This window comes from Corylus avellana, chromosome ca5, assembly GCF_901000735.1.
Source record: "Corylus avellana chromosome ca5, CavTom2PMs-1.0".
Classification (NCBI taxonomy): domain Eukaryota; kingdom Viridiplantae; phylum Streptophyta; class Magnoliopsida; order Fagales; family Betulaceae; genus Corylus; species Corylus avellana.
The window spans coordinates 20,560,358-20,582,946 of NC_081545.1; the positions used below are offsets into that span (position 1 = coordinate 20,560,358).

General features: G+C 36.5%; 2 protein-coding genes across 2 annotated transcripts; one reads left to right on the forward strand and one right to left on the reverse strand.

Moving 5' to 3' along the window:
• The first annotated feature begins 2,200 nt into the window (after positions 1–2,200).
• LOC132181926 (receptor-like protein EIX2) lies at positions 2,201–2,662 on the forward strand. The gene has a single exon (XM_059595149.1). The coding sequence runs from the start codon at positions 2,201–2,203 to the stop codon at positions 2,660–2,662; it is 462 nt and encodes a 153-aa protein (XP_059451132.1).
• Positions 2,663–6,051: 3,389 nt separating this feature from the next.
• Positions 6,052–21,613, reverse strand: LOC132183102 (OVARIAN TUMOR DOMAIN-containing deubiquitinating enzyme 11-like; the record flags this gene model as incomplete). The annotated part of the gene is given in 10 exon segments (XM_059596499.1): positions 6,052–6,350; positions 6,445–6,501; positions 6,592–6,676; positions 8,245–8,293; positions 8,410–8,483; positions 11,033–11,107; positions 11,224–11,278; positions 12,566–12,639; positions 20,319–20,530; positions 21,481–21,613. Coding segments are annotated over 9 exon segments (693 nt in total). The 3' UTR covers positions 6,052–6,306.
• Positions 21,614–22,589: the final 976 nt, after the last annotated feature.

Consider the following 22,589-nt stretch of genomic DNA (forward strand, 5'->3'; position numbering starts at 1 on the left):
TAGTAATTGTTTATGGAGGGCAGACGTGTGTGCCATTAACATAGCCATAGAGATTGCCTCCATTGAGATGAGGAACAACCTGGGTCAGCCATATAAGATATGTATCCTGAGTGAGCTTGATTGGACTAAAGTTGGTGAAGGTCACCAAGGGTGGTATGGGTGGTGTTTGGTGGGTTGTGATGGGTAGTGTGGCTGTCATTAAGGTTGTGGTGGGTGGTATGGTCATCATTGAAGAGAGGGGGAAAAAAAAAAAACAAACGTAGAGCTGGAAAAAAAAAATTGGACGTGAGTCACTAGAGCTCTGATACCATATAATAGCTGATAATATGATTGCTTGTTGCCTTGCCTTTAATGTAGGCTAAGGCTTTGTATATATAATTGAGTTTATTACAAAGAGATAGAAGCAAAATACAATTTGAAACTAGTCTATATCTATGAGTTAAAAGAATAAATGCTATACAAGATAATAAGAGTTACATTCTTATTTGAACTATCTATCATTTGAATTGTTGTGATCTTCAACATCATTATCTTGAGAAGAGGTTGATGAGGAAATGTCTCTAACATTTCCAATGCTAATTCTTCTTCGCCACTCTCATTCCTGGATCTATCCTTCAATTATCTCAACTCCTCACTATTCCCTTGGCTGTTCAAATATACCAATGGCCTTGTTCATCTTGACCTCAGTCATGACAATTTAGAAGGTTCTATTCCAAAAGCTTTTGGGAATATGGTAGCACTTGTTCATCTTGACCTCTCTTACAACTACCTTGATCGGGCAATACCACAAACTTTGGAAAATCTTCACAATTTACAAGTATTGTACTTACCAAACAATAATACAAGTGGAGAGGTACCAGATCTTTCAAAATTCCCTTTGTTGAGAGAGTTGTATCTATTCAACAATAGGTTTAATGGGAGTTTAACCAAAGGTATGGGAAAACTTTCCAAACTCCAAATTCTACTACTTTATTCAAATTTATTAGAAGGTGACATCACCGACTCACATTTTTCTAATCTTTCCAACTTAATTCAATTAGACTTCTCTTATAATTCTTTGTCTTTAAAGTTTAGTACAGGTTGGGTTCCACCATTTCGTCTAAATATCATAGGATTGAGTTCTTGCAAATTGGGGCCAACTTTTCCTCAATGGCTTCAAACACAAGGATTTTACATCGCTCGATATGTCTAATGTAGGAATTTCAGACACCATTCCTAACTGGTTTTGGGACCTCTCTTCTCATATATGATTGTTAAATCTCTCCTACCACCAGATTGCAGGCACCATACCTCTTCAATGGTTTTCGTCAGGAACTTTTTTTCTTTTTAAAATAGATTTGAGTTATAACAACTTCAGTGGTTTGTTGCCACAACTTACTTTTTCGTGGAGCGTGTTAAATCTCTCCAATAATATGTTCCAAGGATCAATTACATCCATATACGAGACAAATGGGCCCGTGAAATTTGATGATGAGTCTTTGAATTACCTTGATTTTTCAAATAACTTGTTATCCGGAGAACTCCCTAACTATTGGGGAAAGATGACTCTTACGATGCTTAATTTGGGAAACAATAATTTTTCAGGGAGAATCCCTGGTTCTATTTGTGGCTTTACGAGCGATCGACTTCAAACGTTGCATTTGCAGAATAACAATTTCACTGAGAACTGCCCAAAGCATTGACAAACTGGTTTTCATTGAAGCTACTAGATCTTGGAGAAAACAAACTCTCTGGAAAGATACTAACATGGATAGGCACAAACCTACCACATTTGATGATTCTTCGCCTCCGATCAAACTTGTTCAGGGGTCGCATGCCAATGCAATTATGTCATCTAACATCTCTTCAAATCTTGGACCTCTCTCTCATCAATATTACAGGGACTATACCAAAATGCCTCAATAATTTCACTGTCATGGCTCAACCACAAAGTTCAGAAGTAAGAATTTTCCATCCATATAACGATTCTCCTGGGGGCTCCATTTTTTACTATGACGACTACATTGGCAACTTATTGGTGACTTCCAAAGAAAAAGATCTCGAGTATAGTAAAACTCTTGCACTAGTAAAACTCATCGATCTTTCTAGCAACAAACTAAGAGGAGAAATTCCAAGAGAAATAACAAGTCTCTCATGATTGATTGGGTTGAACCTATCTAGAAACTTATTGACTGGCCTCATCCCTCAAAATATTGGTGACATGGAGAGATTGGAGTCTATGGACTTGTCGACAAATCACATTTCAGGCATAATTCCCTCGAGCCTAACTACTTTGAGCCTCCTAAGCTACTTGAATTTGTCAAACAACAACTTGTCAGGTAAAATCCCATCAGGTACCCGGCTCCAGACCTACAATGCCTCTGCATATGCTGGTAACCGAGATCTTTGTGGCTTGCCTCTTCCGAAAAAGTGTCTAGGAGATGAAGCAACTCGAGATCCTCGAACTGGTAGCAAGCATGGCTCCCTCGAACATATTTGGCTTTATACTAGCATTGCACTCGGATTTATTTTTGGATTTTGGGGTGTTTGTGGATCATTGTTATTGAAGAGTTCTTGGAGGCATGCCTATTTCCGGTTCTTAGAGAGAATAGGAGATAGGCTCTATGTAGCAATAGCTATCCACATGGCCAAATTTATGAGAAACTTTAAGACTCAATGCTAACAAGAAATCCTTTAGTCAAGGTACGTTGAATTGTTCTCAATAATTTCCCTTTCTTTCAAATAACTCATGTTTGTAGTTTCATTCTACTCTCTAAATTGTAATGGTAATATAAATGTTGGGTTTTGTTGAAGCTATTATCTTTCTCCTATACTAAAGAAAACTAGATACGAATGAGATGTATTTGGTATCTTTCATCAATTTGATAGACCTACAGATTTATTGGCATCATGATGCTGCTTTTATTTTTAATTTTCTCTAATATGTACTATTTCTTGATGTGCTGCACATGCTTAAGAAGCAGTACTGATGCTTTTAGTACTTCAAATCACATGTCACTTAGCAGATTGCCACCGAAGGCAACAGGGCTAAAACTCTCAACCTGGATGGCAAATTTTGCTTGGAATAAAGAAGTACTTCTATCAAGTGTCTCTCTCGACAAAAGGTTTTCTTTTTACTTGGGTATTAATATCAAGAGTTGTTGCTGCTGCAAGAGGAAACAGAGTGTCTACTATTCTCTAGAGGAACTGTTTGTAACATCTGTGTGGGTCTGGTCTATATGCTTTGTTCTATTGTGCTTTTAGAAACATCATTATGTAACGGTTTGTAACATCTGTGTGGGCCTGGATGCTTTATTGCTTTTCTGTATGCCTGTATGCATATGATGAAGTGAAAGCAAATTGCAAGTCCCATTCATGAGGTTGATTTTTATTTTTTTCCCCTTAGCAAATTATGTTGTTATATTGTTATGTAACGGTTTTTCTTTTTTCCTGGTTTTTTTTTTATTATTTTTCTTGACCTCTCTTCGAACAACTTCAAGGGGACAATACCACACACTTTGGAGAATCTTCACAATTTACAAGTATTAGACTTATCAAACAATAACATAAGTGGAGAGGTAACTGATCTTTCAAAATTCCCTTTGTTGAGAGAGTTGTATCTATCCAAAAATATGTTAAATTGGAGTTTAAGTGTTTAACCAAATGTATGTGAATACTTTCTGAGCTTCAAATTCTTTAAAAGGTGACATCACTGAAGCACATTTGCCAAATCTTTCAAACTTACACAAATTGGACTTGTTTTCTAATTCGGTTTCATTAAAGTTTAGACCAGAATGGATTCCACCATTTCATCTGGATACCATCAAATTAAGGTCTTGTAAGTTGGAGCCAGCTTTTCCTCAATGGCTTCAAACACAAAAGAAATTTTCATGGCTTGACATATCTGATGCAAGAATCTCAGACACCATCCCCAGCTAGTTTTGGGACCTTTCTTTCAACATAAATTTCATGTATCTTTCACGCAACCAAATCAGTGGTACCATACCTCTTCAATGGCTTTCGTCAAGATTTATTGGTTCTTCTACAACAAATTTGAGTTATAATTGCTTCAATGGTCAGCTGCCACAACTAAATTTTGATTCAATGGCATTGAATTTCTCTAATAACCTGTTCGAACCACAAGATTGCAACCCGTTGTTCTTGAATGGTTTAGAAGTCCTCTAAACACAAAACCCTAAAGAAATTTGAGAGATTAAACAAAACCCCCAAAAAATCTAACACAAATTAAGCAAAACTTAGGGTTTATGGATTGACCTCAAACTAATCGGTCGAAACGTTTATCTAACACCAAGAAATGTGTTCCTGGGGTTAGCTTTGGCTTTGGAAAACCCCTACAAATCAACACCTAAGGTTTGGGTACAAACCCTAGAAGAGAGAAGAGAGAAAATCGAAGAAAGAGGAGAAAAAGTGAGAAATGAGCTTTCTCACGCGTCCGGGGTATTTATACCAGCACAGCTCGTCTAGACGAGGGGACCCTCGTTTGAATGGGATAAGTGAGCTTAGCTGTAACTCGTTCGAACGAGGTTGCAGACAAGACGTTCTGTGAAACACTGGGACATTTTATCCGCAATGCGTTCGGACGAGACTGTAGATGAGACATTTTGTCACTTCGTCCGAGGTTCGTTCAGAAAGATAGCAGACGAGGCTCTCTGGAAGAGGCTCGTTTGGATGGAAGAACTACTGTTTGGACAACAAGACATAAACCTAGTTTAGCAGCTGTCCAATTCAGCAGCACTTATTTCCATTGAAAACATTTAAGTAAATGTCTTTACAATATTAAATGTCCATTTACTTTAAGTTTACATTGTAAATAAGAAAATACACCCTATTTGGATTCAATAAAAATACAGAAAAATTAATTCCCACTAAATCAAAATGTCAAAATCCAATTTTAGTACAAAATTCGATTTAAAACAGTTTATTAACAAGTGATTCATCAATGTACATTTTATAATAAAATCCCATAAAATCACATTTGGCTATTCAATGTATAAGGAACAAAAGCCGGTGAAAATTGTTTTGAAAATATTAGTAAAAGGGAAATTCATTTTTCATACTTTGCCAAATTCAGATGAACAGTTCTTCCATCTAATTTTCATGGGTGTTACAATATGGAGTTAAACTATGGCATGTTCACTTTAAATATCATATATTATATCTATAATGCATCGTCATGATATTCTTGTCATTTGACGTAGGTCTTCATTTTATATTACTGCATGTAATTTATAAACTTTTGCTAAACAGCTGAGCTCACCTTAAGATAACATGTTCACCTTGTGTATTCTTACTCAGTAAGTCATTGATTTACGCTTGTATCTTTTTCATCTGTAAAACATCATTTGTTTTATAGTTATTTGTAGCTTAGAGTAATTAAGATAATCTTTGTGGAGAACCCTGAGTTGGTAGCTCAGTCACTGGCAGGCTTATGAGCGAAAGGAAGGCTTCACCTTCCTTATGCTTGTGTGGTATTGGTATTGCATTTATCATTCGAGAACTTGAGGACTTATCTTGAGGAGTAACAATTATCTTTTATATTTGATGCTTTAGTGCCTTTTAAAACTTGGTCTTAATATTTTTATATACAACTTGATGATCGATCCTGGACCGAAACATGTGATATTATTTTTCATATGATGTTTTGAAATTGCTCTGGTATTTATTTATTGTGGTTGTGATTAGTGGCTATCTTTGTAGTACCCCAATCAATAATTAAGTATGCTCTAATTATAATCTAAGGATATTAGGGCTAGTACTAAGTGGAGAAAGTGAGATATTTTTTGGACTTTAGTAGATTTTAGGGTGCACCGATTGTTTGATGATGACCATCAATCAATCTATGAAACCCTAGCAAACAAACGATCGATGCTAGGACCGATCAATCAATGACAGTTACATGCGAATGATAATTGGACATCTCAACATTTTGTACTCATTTGAGACAATTATAAATTCATCCTAATATCCCATGCCCCTCATTTCGTCGCCCCTAGTCTCTGAAAACCCTATAGAGAGAGAGAGAGAGAGAGAATAAAAAATAAATAATAAAAATAATAAAAAGTGTCTGCTTCTTGAAATACAAGGCTGATAACAATTCTAATATAGTTGTTATTTAGGAAATGAAGAGAAAGATAAAAAGAATGTAAAAAGTTTCATGGTAGACTAGGCTCCACCATCCTCTTTATCAAGTAAGAGTTACAACTGAAGCTGCAGGATCAAACTATAATGCATTTTCATATACAAAAAAGCGCAATGTCATCAAGTAAACGCTGGCCAGTATTGGGGAGTAAACGAACAGTTTTAACTCTAGAAAAGCCAATGCTTTTTTCTGGCAACCCTGGTGGGAACATCTGTAAAGAGATCCAGCAAAAGAATAATCAGGCTTATTTGTCAAAGATCTATGCAGATATTAAGTTGCTAGTAAATGATAGTTGGGTTCATCACCTCCACTTCCATACAATGAATTATAATGTACTTCACTCCAAAAGCTCAGCCACAGCTCTGGAAACACACAAGAAATTACATCAAAGTAGGCAAATTTAGATGTAGACCACCAGGAGTTCAAAATAAATCTGGTTACACAAAATTTACCTCTGGTCGGATTGTTGTCTTTGGGAAGGATCTCAATATAACAAGTGTCACGAAAAGAGGTGACTAAACAAATTTTGGCTCCAAACTAGAGAGAATGTCATTATAAGTCAGAAATCAATCATCAGAAAGTGTTAAATATTAAGTGGAATGGAACAAAACCACTAAGAAATCAATAAATCCGTGAAAATAAAGACCAAACAATACAATAATGAAACACAAGAAGAAAAAGAAAGCATGACATGAAAATTTGATTGTACATTTGTAGAAGAAAAATTGATTACTTGGAAAAGTAAGAAGCAGGCAGTTGTGCATGTTTGAATGCAGAAGTTAAGTACAAGGCAATGGCCAACATTGTAAATGGATGTGGAGAGGGCTATGATCATTATCTAACTAGCCTCTCTCTTTTTTCTACATTTTTCTCTTCTAAATTCCCTAATAGTCATTAAAACCATTTTAATTAAGACTTATTTAACCATAGGGTTGGAGTTTGTTTTCATTTTGGGTTTCGTTTAGCATTATAAAAGGGTTGTTATTTTTATTTTTGACAATTGGGCAGATTACTCAGAATTGACAGCTTAGAGCTTGTTTTGAGTTCCTACATCTCTCTCTCTATTGCTCTTTTTCCTTCTCTTTAAGAAGACTAAGATTAAATCAGATCCACAACCATCCCTATAAGTCTTATAAAATCCTAAACTCTATTGCCTAAACTTCCTAACTTAACCCTAATTTCTCTAATCTGATGCTGGGAGTTGCAGGATTCACACTGTATTCAATAATTTAATAATCGCTATTTTCTATCTTGCCAATAACGACATACTGGTTAAACCTCAGCTCTCTAAAACCATGCCATGAAATCACAACTAGCATAAGTGCTGACTAATACCTCTTTTGGGTTCAATAATTTCATAATCACTATTTTCTATCTTACCAATGTGGACTTATTTGAAACTTTGGGTTAAGCCTCAGCTCTCTTAAAGACTAAAACCATGCTACACATGCAAACGCGCACACGCACTCCGTATCCCTGACCAATTTGGCATGTGACATGTCACCTATAAAATTAAGTTGTCAATACTTTCCATGTTTAATAATAATGACTCTTTATATGTACAAGTGAGACACAATTCTCTATAGTTCTACAGACATCAATAAGCTTCAATACTTCTGTAATCATCAACAATTGCAGTTGTTGTGGTTATTGATGCACACAGTAGGCTATAGACATGCAGTTCGAATCAGCTCCTCCAAGTTTGGTTGTCATTAGTGAGAACATAATACCTCATTGGTGAAGTTACTACACATCTAATTATAAAAATCCCTAGTTTCATTTTCTCTCATCATCTTAGAGGGCATAAGTTGATGGATTTTTTACCAACTTTTTGTCAACTGCATGATAACACATGGCTTATTGGCACAACCTACCGTCCATATCATATAGAATAATTTTTTTTTTTTTTCCCTACTATTTCCTTTCTGCTCTTTGAATGAGACGAGCATATTGACATTTTGTTTTTCCCCTGAAGGGAAACAAAACTCACACTTGTTTCATTTATAACATAATACAAGAAATAATTTAACAAGAAATTTGTGATGTAAAAAATAGTGCTGAAAGACAACAAAACAGGGTAGTCCAAAGATAAAGATTGAACTTACTCGGTCAGCAGCCGCTTGTAGAGTAAGATGATCTCCCCACTCACCTAATCTAATAGAATACAAATATTTATACAAAAATTGAATTACTGTTTACTCATAGGTAATGACAGCATCCTCAATAATTCTGCAACAAAATCAACAGGAATCACAGTGCAGATGTCTTACTTCTTCATCTGCTTTAGGTAGATTTTGTACTTCATTGGGACATAACTTTCATATAATTTTCTGAAATGCTTTAGCTGGAGAAGAAATTAGATCAGATTAAATCAGAGTTTACTTCCCTCGCACAATATTCAAATTGGCACAAGTGTAGAAGCACAGACATAGATAGGCCTATTTCTACTCTATATTGTTTACAAATTGCATTGTTTACTTACCAAAACAGATACATTTGCATTATTCTGAAAAGAATAGTGAAAATAACCAAATTTTGATTGGCCATGGATTAAGATTGCTCAAACGAGGATACAGACTAAGTGAAAGTTGAAACAAGAAACCACACGAAATAAACAAACAAAAAAAGGTTTCCAAAAATGTCACTATGGAAACTGACTACGTAGGCATGGTGTCACTTTTCTTGATATTATGAATCTAGTCTTCATCCCATATCAACAACATTCATGAGACAAAACTCCATAAACATCAAACAGTCAACAACTATGAAATACCACAAGTAAAACTGCCTGCGAAAGAATCTAACCATCCCATATCAACAGCTAGAATTGCATCTCTCACAGTAGTTATGAATTATCAACAGAAAGAAGGCATTCAATGTAAAGTATTCTCCAGGCGAGGTCCAAAAAATAGGCCTGGCTGAGCCACACTGAGGTCATCTGAGCTCAGCAGGATGGACAAAGTTTTTAGCAGGCCTAGCCAGCCAATATTTCTCGAGTCTTTCCAGCCCAAGCGCAACCCTTGGTGATTAAAGGAGCTTTGCTAAGAAGCCGGCATAGGAATGTGGTAGGGAAACTCTTGAGAAAAAGAAAGAAGGGGCTCATTTGGCAATGCTTTTTAGGACAGCTTTTTGCTTTTTACAAGAAAAGTAAAGGCATATTAACAAACAACTTAACACACAAAACACTCAAAACTAATTTCACCTTTATATCCTATCACAACCAAAAAGCAAAAAGCACGCTCTAATATCTTTTACCAAACAAACCCACTATCACTAAAATCTCTGGCCAAGCTCAATCCCAGTCAAAATTCAATTCACAGTAAGCGCATACAACCTTGAGCCAAAAGGGTCAAGACTTTGGATGGACTAAATCCTATTGGCAATCCCAGTCCAAACAAGATATAATGTAAGACATGGATCATAATGAGCACGCAATACAGTATGTATATGCTATTATATATTGTATGTATGTGTATATGCATGTATCTATCCCAAGTTAATTAGTGAATTTCATATTTTTAGTCTTTTGTTACTGCACTATAAGCTGAGTTATCTTGCCCGCTGATCTATACAGTTGTTGCAGAACTATACCTGTCATCCATCTCACCCTTGCAAGGGGTATCCCTAAACATAGCCTAGCTCCTTAACTTAACCTAGTACTCCAAGATTCCCCAGCCTCCCCATCGCAAAAGAGTTTCCAATCCATATTTCTATCTCCTCTAGTAAAACTCTTCCCTCATGAATTGAAAAGGTCACTGTCAAATGCAAGAGAATACCAAATGGTTTTTGATATTATCAACAGATCTTCTAGCCAAGAACAAATTTCAAACTTAAAAAGCATTAAAAAAACCCAACAATAAAGCATCAGGTTATAGCAAAAAGATAGCAAAAGACTAGAACGAGAATGTAAAATTCAGGTTCAAGAGACCACAATAAAGATACCACATCTTTTTTTCTTTTTTATTTTTATTTTTTTTATGATAAGTAAGCAAAACATCCTTGGAAAGACTTAAAAATATACCACTTATACTAGGTCTCTAACAACCATACACTCTCAGCCGACGACTGCACATAAATCTTTCTAATCTTAGCAATCAAAACTCAATAAAGTTACGCACAAGGCACAAGACTTTCTTAAAAGGCTAGGTACATAAATATACTAGAAGTAACATAAAAGAAGACAAAGCAAAGACTAAGAAAGACAAAAGTAAGGACAGGACTCACGCTAGATTGTGGGTTAATCCTATTTATCTAGTGGTCTTGCTTGTCTTTGAAGGCTGCTTAGATGCTCCTGCATCAATCTCCCCCATTTCTCACCTTTGCAAACCTGATGATGACTGTATCATATCAAAAATTTGGAATGCTCCATTAATTTGATGCTAGAAGCAGGGGCTCTAGTCAAGGTTTAGATAGGACTATGATGCGGGTCTACGGCTTCTTTGGGGAACTAGAGGCTTGGGCTCTAGTTGGGTTTTTATGGTTTCTTTGGGTTTGAGGGTTCTCTTTTGGGCGTTATTATCAAAAAGGATTCTCAGTTCGGGAACTTTGGTGGGCTAGCTTTGGCTTTCCTGTGTATACTCTCTAAGTACTTGGGGTGCCTTACGCATTTTATAAAAAATTTCTTAATTATCAAAAAAAAAAAAAAAATCACCCACCTCCAAATTGATAATCTGCTCTAATACCACTATATATTCAAAATAAGAACATAGAGCCCCCAATATCAATGATAGGCAACACCATCTCAAGAATAAGCACAGGAACCATTAATAGATAAGAATATTTGCTCCACGAAAACAATCTTCTTAGCATCCATCAAATCTTAACTAATAATGTACAGTGTCCACATAATATTTGCTAAAGAAGTGATGTATTAGTGAAGTTTATCACCTATACCTGCTTGATGACCTGCTTTCTTACATGCTTGTGATAGTCTGGATTGCGAAACAACTGATCTGCTAAAGCTCGAAACTGTCCAATATTTTGAACAAATATTTTACTAAATACATCAAGATGCAAAAACTATAACCAAAGAAAGGTGCAAGCATGAGTTGATAGAAAAAGAAATCAACAGTGACTCATTCAACCTGACAATTCCCATCACCCTCCATTTGCAGTTCAGCTAACCCATATGTGACCAACCTATGAAAAAAAAAAAATTCATTATCACCCAGCAAAGACAAACCACATTAGATGCACATGTAGGTTACTGAGTATAGAAGTCCAGATGATGAATTATTAATGTCAACTCTTCAACAATCATGCCTGTAGGCATTTCTTTTTGCCAGCATTTAAACTCAACAATCATTGAATCACATTTCTTAAGACATTGCTAAGATGCTCTATGAGCTTCATTTTGTATTATTTGCCAACATAGTAATCTCATAAGAAGCTAACCAAAAGGAATTAAGGGAAGAAAAAACAATAAAGAAATGTCGCTAAATATGCACAAAGACAAGAAATTTGCATCAAAAGTCAGTTCAAAGAATTTTTTCTTTAAGAAAAAAAAAAGGTAATAAAAGCCAAAATCCACCCTCAAGGTGCTAGGTACTTGGATTGCCCAAGGCAGTAGGCACCAAAAAGAGCAAGCCCAAGTGAAGCAAGATGCTGACATGTGATTGTCGTTGATGGTGTCTTTTAAATTTCAATAATACAATCACAGTCATCGACATTATCATCAATTTTCAGTACAAGGACTTCACCCTGTAGTGTATTTATTGCAAAGAACAAAATAACATTACTTGTTCAGCTTTATGAAAAGGTACAGTTAGAGACTAAACAGATATGAGAAAGCAACAGACATAAAATCACTTGACAAGAATGCACTATATAAATTACTTACGAATTGTCTAAAGGTTACCAGAGTGTTGAACCATAAGTTTAATGGGGTACTAGCATTGAGCACCTCTCATCTTAGTTGAGTTGTTGAATAGGAATAGAAAGCCAGTGCCTTATTGCGCTTGCCTCAGGTCAACGGCCTTAAGGCACTATCTAGTGGCTCATATTGCCCAAGCATCACTTTTGATAAGTAATATTTATTCATGGAGGAAAAAAAGAAGAAGAAGAAGAGAGAGAGAGAGAGAGAGAGAGAGAGAGCGAAAGGAAAGGGACAGATAAGTAAAGAGACAGTGCATTAACTCACCTAAGATTGCAAATTTAAGTGTCAAGAGTCTGAAAAATCCAAAAACTAAGATGGAGTGCTGCCATCAACTGACATTTATCATGCATATAACACGTTAATTTAGTTAACTTTACAATGAAGCACTTAACTTTTTTTTATGAAAAGGAAAAAAAAAAAAAAAAAAAAAACCCTCACATAGCAAGTTATGGCAAGTAAATGCACCATTTCTTTTTAAGTACAAGTAACACACATTACCAATAAAAACAATAATAAGGAATTGCATATAGAGCTGAAGACAGAATCAGAACCTTTCAAACAGCCGCTCATGGTCTAAGGTTGCATCATTTACATCAGGAATCTCCCCATTAACCCGCGGAGTATGCTGCCAACATAGTCCATCCATAAGTAACAAAGTTATCCAGTAAGACAAATGACAGGATCATTTTTGTGCCTCTCAAAGTTCATAAAGAATTTTAAGGAAGATTGACACACTTAATATCGTAAGCAGAGTGACCTAATACCAAACAAACAAACAACAAACATACCAAGACTAAAGTACTGTTAATACTGGAGAGGGAAAAACATTCAAAGTCACCATCAACAGGCTCTCCAACTTTTTTGTACCGTTAGCTCATATCATGGAAACAATAGCAAAGAAATCATACTTCTATATACGATAACACAGACAGAGGGAAGCGTAGAACTATATACTCAATTAATTAAAAATTCCAACTTATCATGAAAATCCTGTACTGCGAGTACCATGAACCAATATAGAATAATTTCTACATAATCATCCTACATCCGACACCTCCCCTCCCCTATTTGTTTACAGCAGTTCATAAAAAGAGGACTTTGTATGAAAACAAGCCGAGGATTCAAGATTAAGTGGAGGAATTCAAATGTCGAATGGATGAGGCAGCAAGACCATGTTGGCAAAAGTAATTTCTATACTCATGCTCTGTTCACATACATGACAAATTTGTGGGATCTGACAGGCTTTCTACTTATTACAATTAAAGAACATAGATGCATATAAAGCAGCCCCAAATTCAACCAGATGTCTAAGCGAAAGAATCTCAGTCTGTAACGACTTAGGGAAAAGCGCTAGCCATATTTGCACTATTACCCCAAAAAGATTAGTCAATTTGGAGCTTCCCTATAATTCATTATAAAGCCCAGTTTCACCTAGTAACTAGGCAATATGAAACTTAGCACTCATAACTATCTTTATAAACCACCCACTCTATGTGGGCTTCTTCTCATCTTCCCAATATGGGACCGAGGTATTACAAATTCTCCCTCTTAAATTCCTAACATCCTCCCCAGGGTCACGTCATGCAGTGCTCTAGTACCATTTGTGCCAGGTTGTTCTGATACTATTTGTAACGACCCAGGAGAAAGCGCTAGCCACATCTGCGTTATTACCCCAAAAGGACTTGTCAATTTAGAGCATCCCTAGAATTCATTATAAAGCCTAGTTTCACCTAATAACTAGGTAATGTGGGACTTACCACCCACAACTATCTTTATAAACCACCAACTCTATAGGGTTTCTTCTCATCTTTCCAATATGGGACTGGGGTGTTACACAGTCGGCACATTATTGTGCTTCTACATAGAAAGGAAATGCTGTAGTTGGCCAAGGGAAATATGTGTTTGGTCATAGTGAAGATCTAGCCTGAAGTACAACTACGGTTCCCAAATGGTTCTTTTTTGAAGAAAAAAAAAAAGAAATCAAAATATCATTAAAAGTGAAAAGAGTTACTCAGGTACATAGGGAGTATACAAAAGAAACACCTAGCTAGAAAAATAAATAAATAAATAAAAGAAGAAAATTATGAAACTAAGCACCTAGGACGCTACCAACGCAATTGTGCAAGTATAAAGAGAAAAAAACAAAAACAAAAAAAAAAAAAAAGAATTCAAGCTCCGCCAATGTCTTCTCGTGGTTCTTAAAACTTTTGTCATTTCTTTCCCTCCAAAAGCACCACAAGAGGCAAAAAGGCACCCTCTTTCACATAGCAGCACTCTGAGTGCTACCACCAGTCCACATGCACCTTCTTTCACACAGCAACACTCTGAGTGCTACCACCAGTCCACCAACAACCAACAAGTCAACTACTCTACTAAGCATAACTCAAGACAGCCTAGAACGATTGAAAATGGCATTCTATAAGGCGCAAACAATCTCACAACGGAGAAGAAGATGGTCAACGGACTCCCCGTTCCTCTTGCATATACAACATTTATCAACCACAATGACATGTTTCTTAAGGTTGTCCATAGTAAGGATCTTACTTAGGGCCACCGACCAAGCAAAAAAGGCCGCCATCAAAGGAACCTTAGTACCAAACACTCTGTGTGAACAAGCCTTTTTGTAAAATGAGACTTAGGCTTTGGGCCCTAGACTTATTTATTTCCACATTAGTTGCCCCCCATTCTTATGGCCGACCTATCCAACTAGTCAAACATTAACAATCTTGTCTTTCTTGCAATCGAGGTTGTCTTTGTCCTTCAATACTGAGGGCAAAGCATCAGCCATCAGGTGCCTAGCCGAGCTGAGGGTTTTTGTCCTTGCGCATGACTAGGGTTTTCAATACCGAGCATGTAGCATCGGTCTTCAAGACCGAGTGTAGCTTCAGCCTTCAACACCAAGCATATAGCATCGGTCTTCAGTGCCTAGGGTGAGACCAAGGCTTGGCGCATGGCCATGTCTTCAGATGCATGGGTCCAAGATGAGTCTTTGGTGTCCTGAGTTTGGCTTAACAACTAAGAACTAAAACTACACGCTCAATACCAAGGAGTGGAGAACTTTCCCAAAATTAAAAGCCTAGCATTGAATGACTTCATAATTCAAACAAAATCCTCAATAATAGAAATTGGAGCTTGTAAGATAATATTCACCAAGTAACTCCATAATTCGACCAAAAATCCTTGATAACAAAAATCAAAGCCTAAAAATCCTCGATAATAGAAACTAGAGTCTAAAAATTCTCAATAACAAAGATCGGAAAATCCTTGATAATTGATATTAAAGCTCATCATAATATGATGTTCACCAAATAAAAATATTTTGATGATAGAGATCATAACCCATACAATGATGGTCACAAAATAAAAATATCACGTTGCTATCAAAATATTTTTTCCTGGAAAGGATTGTAACTCCCACTCAACTCAAGAGTAAGTTATTTGGTCATTTTTTACCCAAGGCAGATGAAGATGTAGGGTTTCAAACAAGTGTATTCCAATAGAAAGAGATATATTGGTGGTGCAATGGCGATTTTGGCAGGACGGGACATTTGGCATCCTAATTGGCAATGGCGATCGATCACCTCAATACCCCTCGGCGGCCCGGCTACCTCGAGGCTCAACTGAAGCAGTAAAATTTTTGAAGGATCAACAATCGAAACCCACGAAGGTTCCACAAAAATTCCTTGCACCTCCTCGGGCTCCGAGGTATCCAGAACATAAGTCCTAAGGGGAACTTGATGCTCAGCAGAGGAACGGATCTAGTGCAACTCCAATGGATCCATGCCAGACTCACCCATCCCACTCAAGGAACCCTCAGCTTCCACAGTTGGTGTGGCTAGGCTTCCAAAGTATGACACACATAAAACGAGGAAGGAGATATATTCAAAGATAGAGAATTTAGCATTCTCCATAGTCACCTCAGCAAGAAGACTTTGTTCCTACTTTCAAGTGCACACAATAAGGATCTTGACCGACCAACCCCTAAGGAAGGGACTGCATAGGCTCGACACATCTGGGCGCCTCATGCAGTGGTTAGTTAAACTGAGTGAATTCGACATTGAATATCACCCAAGAGCAGCGATTAAAGGGAAAGCAGTTGTTGACTTCCTAGACAAGTTTACGTTTGAGAGCGCTGAACAAGAGAATGAGCCATAATTCCCTGAAGCCCAAGCGTGGGTAGCGGATGTCGATGGTTCCTCTAGCAAGGAAACTAATGAAGCAGGCCTCGTACTTGCCTCGTCAAATAGAATTAGAGTATGCCATACGATTCCAATTTAAACCCACAAATAATGAAGTTGAGTACAGGCCTCATAGTCGCACTAGAAATAATAGCTAAGGAGCTCATAGCAAAAGTGGTAACTGTATGTAGCAACTCATGGCTAGTGGTTGAGCAGGTGCTATGATAATACGAGGCAATAGAAGACCAAATGAAGGAATACCTTGCTACAGGATGGGAATTAAAGGTCCATTTCAGAAAGTTTCGAATCGAGCAAGTCCCGAGGGCTCCAAACAACCAAGTGGACCTTGGCTAAACATGGCGCCCGAGGCTGATCTAGAAATGGAGGTGTACCCATGGAATTCCTTGACAAACCTGCCATAAGCAGGACAGAAAGGGAAAGACGCTCAATATAAGACTAGGGCTATGAGATCAGGTATGGGATCCATTCTAATATTCTTAAAATTGATCTTTTGGCAATCATCTTCCTCCCTGATAAGCCTTTACTGACTTGAGCAATGGAGGCATCCCCCGATGACACACCCGACAAGCTTCCCTACTCAATTCTTTTTTTCTTTTTCTTTTTTCTTTTTTCCTTTTTTTTTTTTTTTTTTTGGCTGCAGGCATTCTCGTTTAGTGCTATATCAACAATTTGTTACACAAGAAGAGCCTAAAAACTGCCTCACTACTAACTCATTTCTCATAATATCTTCATATGTTGCATGCCAAAGTGATCGAACTCTTATTTGGTAGTCAGACCATAATAAAGGATAATGTTTTATATTGCTACTTCCATTTGTACTTTCTCAATAGGTATCACCCATTATTTCACTAAAGCTCGCATAAAACATCATATGAAGTAGTAGACTAGTAATAAGAGTGACCTCATGATGAACCACAAAACCATCAAGAGTTTCCACCTAAAGAAAGAAAGCTCTCTACTCACTATGTCAGAGTGGGATTTCACTTTGAGCTTAGATTTCATATCAATCTATATTGATTGATTGTCTCCATTATGTTGTTACTAACAAATACCACTATTTTTTTTGTTTTGGATCTTCCAAAACATTAGCGTAGGATGTTCAAACCATTTCCCATTTTTATAGGAACTTATGTACCAAAACAAATGGTATCTCCAATCATAGCTCCTCTAGGACGTAAAATATATCTTTCCTCTGATCAAAAATGGATACAAATTTTTAGCTACTACATAGTATCGGTAATAGGTCTGAAAAAGTATCTAAAAATATCAAATTTAGATATTTCTACACTGTTGAAAAAGTTAGGTTGAAATATAGTTTTCAAGTTAAGTTCCAAATTACCAATACTTGAAATCCAATCAAGAGATGCGAAAATCCAGGATTCTATTTTATTTTTATAAGTAATTGAAATATCATTAAAAACGTAAGGCATCCCCAGGTACACAAGAAGTATATAAGAGAACCCACCTAGTTAGTAAGAGCAAAAAGAAGAAGAAAATCATGATACCTAATCACCTAAGGAAAAAAAAAAAAAAAAGCAGCTGTCCACAAATACGTGTTGAAAAATAAAGATCCTCTCACGGTCTTCAAAACTTTTATCATTCATTTCCCTAAATAGATACAACAAAAGGCACAAAGGCAACATCTTCCACACAGTAGTACTCTAATTGCTGCCAACAGTCCACTAACAAGCATACAAATCGACTACTTTTCTATGGCATAACCCAAGATGAAAACCCAGGATTTGAATTGATGTCCTTTCATTGGGTCCTTCTAAATTGCATTGATTTGTCCTAAAGATTTCATTTCAATTGGAATTTGGTTATTCACCATGTACGAGGATCCCTGCGAAGTCCATGGTGGATAAGGGGAAGAAAGCAAGGAAGCAATTACTTTAAAAAAATAAAAAAAAAAATTCAAGTATAAGAAATGGTTGATAAACTTTAATTTGTTTTATTGCATCTATCAAAAACTGACAACTTCAACATTATCTGATTACTAGACATCGTAAAAACTTTATAACAAATATCCCACTGGCCACTTATAGATCAAGTTAGAAAGATTGGATAGTGTTTGGCCGAGGCATATTTTCCGAAATTGAAAAACAAAAATGGAAATGGTAATAGCACTTTGACTAAAACTTTTTTTTAAAAAAAAAATAAGCAAGATATCATTAAAAGCGTAAGGCGCCCTCGTGTACACAGGAAGTATACAAGACAAGACACCTAATTAATAGGGGCAAAATGAACAAGAAAATCATGATAACTAATCACTGAAGGAAAAACATAAGCATCTGTCCAAAGATACAAAGTGTTAAAAATAAAGACTTAATTTCCACCAAAGTCATCTAGTGGTCCTCAAAACTTTTATCACTTCTTTCCCTCCATAGACACCATAAAAGACACGAGGCACCATCTTCCACACAATCATACTCCGAGTGTTGCCGAAAGTCCACCAACAAGCATACAAGTCAACTACTGGTCTAGGCATAACCTAAGACAATCCAAATCGACTGAAGAAAATATTCCAAATTGCACAAGCAACCTCACAATGACGAAGAAGAAGATGGTCAATGGACTTCCCATTCCTTTTGCACATACAACACTTATCAACCACAATGACGCGTCACTTCCGGAGATTGTCCATGGAGGATCTTTCATAGGCCGCCGACCACTAAAAAGGCCACCCTCAACAAAACCTTAGTCCACAAAACACTCTTTCAAGGAAAATAGAAACCATCATGACATCCCCCATGTCATTGTAAAAGAATTTAACACCAAACAACCCTCTTTTGAAAGGGACCCACCACAACTTGTCTTCTCCTTTCCGTCTCATAGTCGCTAAATACAACATCTAGAAAAACGAGGCAAATGCATCCATCTCCCGATCATGAGCTGCTCTAGCAAGTCCACGTTCCACTGAATGGAACCTCCAAAAAATTCCACGTGAGCTACAACATAAACATCATTTGCGCAAGCAATACCAAATAAGACTAGAAAGACATCCTTAAGGGTCATATCCCCACACCATGCCAGAATCTAACCTTTTAGACATCTCCCATCTCAAATCTTGTGTAATTACAAAACTTCCCCAAACCCCTCCTAGTATTCTTCCTTCCAAACAAAAATTGGTTACAAACTGGTTTGTAACTAATTCATATAAACCAATCAAATAAAGTGACATGTGTCCCTTAGCATATAAGAAACACATGTTTTTTTTAAAAGCATGAGCTTTTAATAGGTATGGGACACATGTCACTCTATTAGATTTGTTTGTATAAATTAGCTACAAACTAGTTTGTAGCTAATTTTTGTCCCTTCCATAAACCCACCACATACGCCCCAACAAGCTCACTAGAACACCACCCTCTCCGTGAACTTCCAAATTTAGAGTCCACCATCATTATCCACTAAGCCTCTCAAACAAACCCATAGCACCAGCCATTTACGTAAGAGAGCATGATTGAACCTCAACAAGTTCCTAACCCTAACCCTCCCTCAAAGGTTGGCTTACAGACCTTGGGCCATCTCACCAGATGTCATTTGAACTCCTCACCTAGCCCACCCCATAACTTCTCAATACGGTTTGCAACACTCGTTGGGCGACGAAAGATGGGCATGAAGTACGTAGGTAAGTTGGATACGGTGCTCTTGATAAGAGTAATCCTACCACCCTTAGACAAAACTGAAGTACATGAAGTCTTCATCTAAAAAGTGAAGTTTGGATTCACCTAAAAACCAGACAACTTCAAGAGTAGCTTGAACAGTTGGCCTTCGGACAAATGTGCTTTGTGAAAGAATATATCACCCACTCTTAGATAATTTCACAGACAGGAACAGCAATTATAGATTGCTATAGATGCTTCAAAGCATGCTACAAGCATATCCAGAAGGCCAAATTTACATGGCATACATATTTCTAAACAGTTTCAGATCAAGAAGGCATTTGCAAAGAGTTATCATTAAGCATTTAGAATGAATGAAGTGAAGCAACTGGTATGCACAACAACAACAACAACAAATAGAAACCAAAATTCCTCTATACTAAAAAAGTGTTAAAAGAGAAAAGAAAAAAAAATACAAAATATAGATATAATGAGCAGCATACGGGGATGGAATCCAAATGGGAGAGTCTCTTCCCAAGCCTGCCATTAAGTTTTGAATTTTCTTCTTCCCCTAAGATGCTTGCGATGGTTTGGTCATCCTCTGTATCCTGGAAGCTGCTATTCAAACTCGAGCTCGAGCTTGCACTTGCACTTGCACTTGCATTGCTGTAGCTTTCATTCATACTACCTCAAACGGATAGCTGACGATACCACCCTAAAGAACATGTCAAGATAAAATAATTTAATAAATTAAATTGATGTACAGAGGACCCAATGTAAAAACATGCATACATGCATGCAACAAAGGTTATTAAGAATCCATATATGCAGAAATATAAAATAAACCATACAGAGTATAAAAAACCATTACACGCCTGCATATACATACATACCTACATACAATAAAAAAAATAAAAATACAAATAAAAAAGACTGCAACCCAGAATCCCAGATCCTTATCGAAACAAATAAGAAATACCCATCTGCTAACAAACCCCGAAAGTTATAGAAGAAAACATGGACACCCAAAATCAATTACTTTTTCTTCTTGATGAAATCTCTATTGTGTTGCTGAGAATACATATGAAAAGAACAGAAAGTGGAAAGTGACATCCAGTACATGAATTTTACTTTCTATTCGATTGTTTTGAGTTCTTCAACTGAGGCTCAACCTTATCAATTTATCATCTTTTGCCTCACTTTCTCAGCGATCAAACAGAGTATAAACCACGATGGAAAGCAATTCGACAGAGAAAGACCAGTCCGGGAACTAATCAAACAAACCCGACAAAAATTAGAAACACATGCTCAAATAAGAAACAAAGAATACCCAGAATTAAAATTGGAAGGGACAATGTCAAAGAACACCAAAAACAGTAGATTCTTTAAGTTTGTGCTTTCAGCTGTGCTATATAGAATCATTTAGCTTAGTTTAGCTGAGTTTCCAATTCCGAAAAATCCGCCACACAAATAGTAGACCCAAAATTCAGCTCTTTGTATATACTCTTTCCTTTTTTGTCTATTTCTTTTACTTTCTTTTCATTTGATTCTAAGCAAGCAAACAAGGTAAACTTCGACGAAAAGCAATTAGAACTAGTATACAGTATTATATCATTAAATCTAAATATAACCAATAAATAAAATAACAGAAATATTAATAATTACCCAGATGTGAAACGGAGAGGAAGAAGGCAAAGAAAGAAGAGAGAGCGTCGCAGATTTTCTAACTTTGAAAAGAAGATAGTTATAGCTAACGCTTTAAGCCTTGGACCATAAGTCATTCTTTCTCTCTCTCTCTCTCACCCCGACAAGAAACCCACACACACATGACCACAGAATTTTTTTTTATTTTTTTATTTTTTCCTATTGTGGACTATTTCATATATTGTAGACGCCTGCACGTCGAAGTAATCACGGAGATAAGTATGCACCGCGCGAGCCACCGGCCACGGCATGCCCACGGGCCACGTATGGGTGAATTTAGTCAATGCATCTACAAAATGCTGAGTGTTTGGTAAACGTGATTTTTTTTTAAATAATAATAATAAGTAATCGTTTGATATAAACGTGAGAAAAAAATAAAAAACTAATAATTTTAAAAAGTTTAGGATACATTATACAAGGTAAAAGCGCTTATTACATATATGCTATTACTTCAAAATGACTAGTCAATTTGGAGTTTCACTATAATTCATTATAAAGCTTAGTTTCACCTAGTAAATGTAGTACTTAACACACATTACTATCTTTATAAATCATTCATTTTATATGAGCTTCTTCTCACCTTTCCAATATAAGACTGGAATGTTACAAACTCCCCTTCTTAAATTTCTCTTAAATTTCTGATGTTCTCGTCAGGGCCACATCATGCAATGCTCCAGTACCACATGACCTGGCATTACTAGGTGGCTCTAATACTACTCATAATGATCTAAGGAAAAGCGCTAATTATATCTGCATTATCATCCCAAAAGAACTAATTAATTTGGAGCTTCCTTAAAATTCATTATAAAACCTAGTTTCACCTAGTAACTAGGCAACGTGGGACTTAATAACCATGACTATCTTTATAAATCACCAACTCTATGCGAGCTTCTTCTCATCTTCGTAATATGGGACTGAGGTGTTACATTATGCCCCGACCCGCTAAGATCTCCATCAACATTATCGATTGGGATGCCAAACATTTGTTAGGGTCGCCTAAAGACCTTGACCTTGTTTGTTAAACAACATGCACTCACTCATTTTATATATATATATATATATATATATAT

Bases quoted from the DNA above. Each gene is read 5' to 3' on its own strand.
- LOC132181926 (XM_059595149.1), top strand. From the start codon at position 2,201: ATGGAGAGATTGGAGTCTATGGACTTGTCGACAAATCACATTTCAGGC.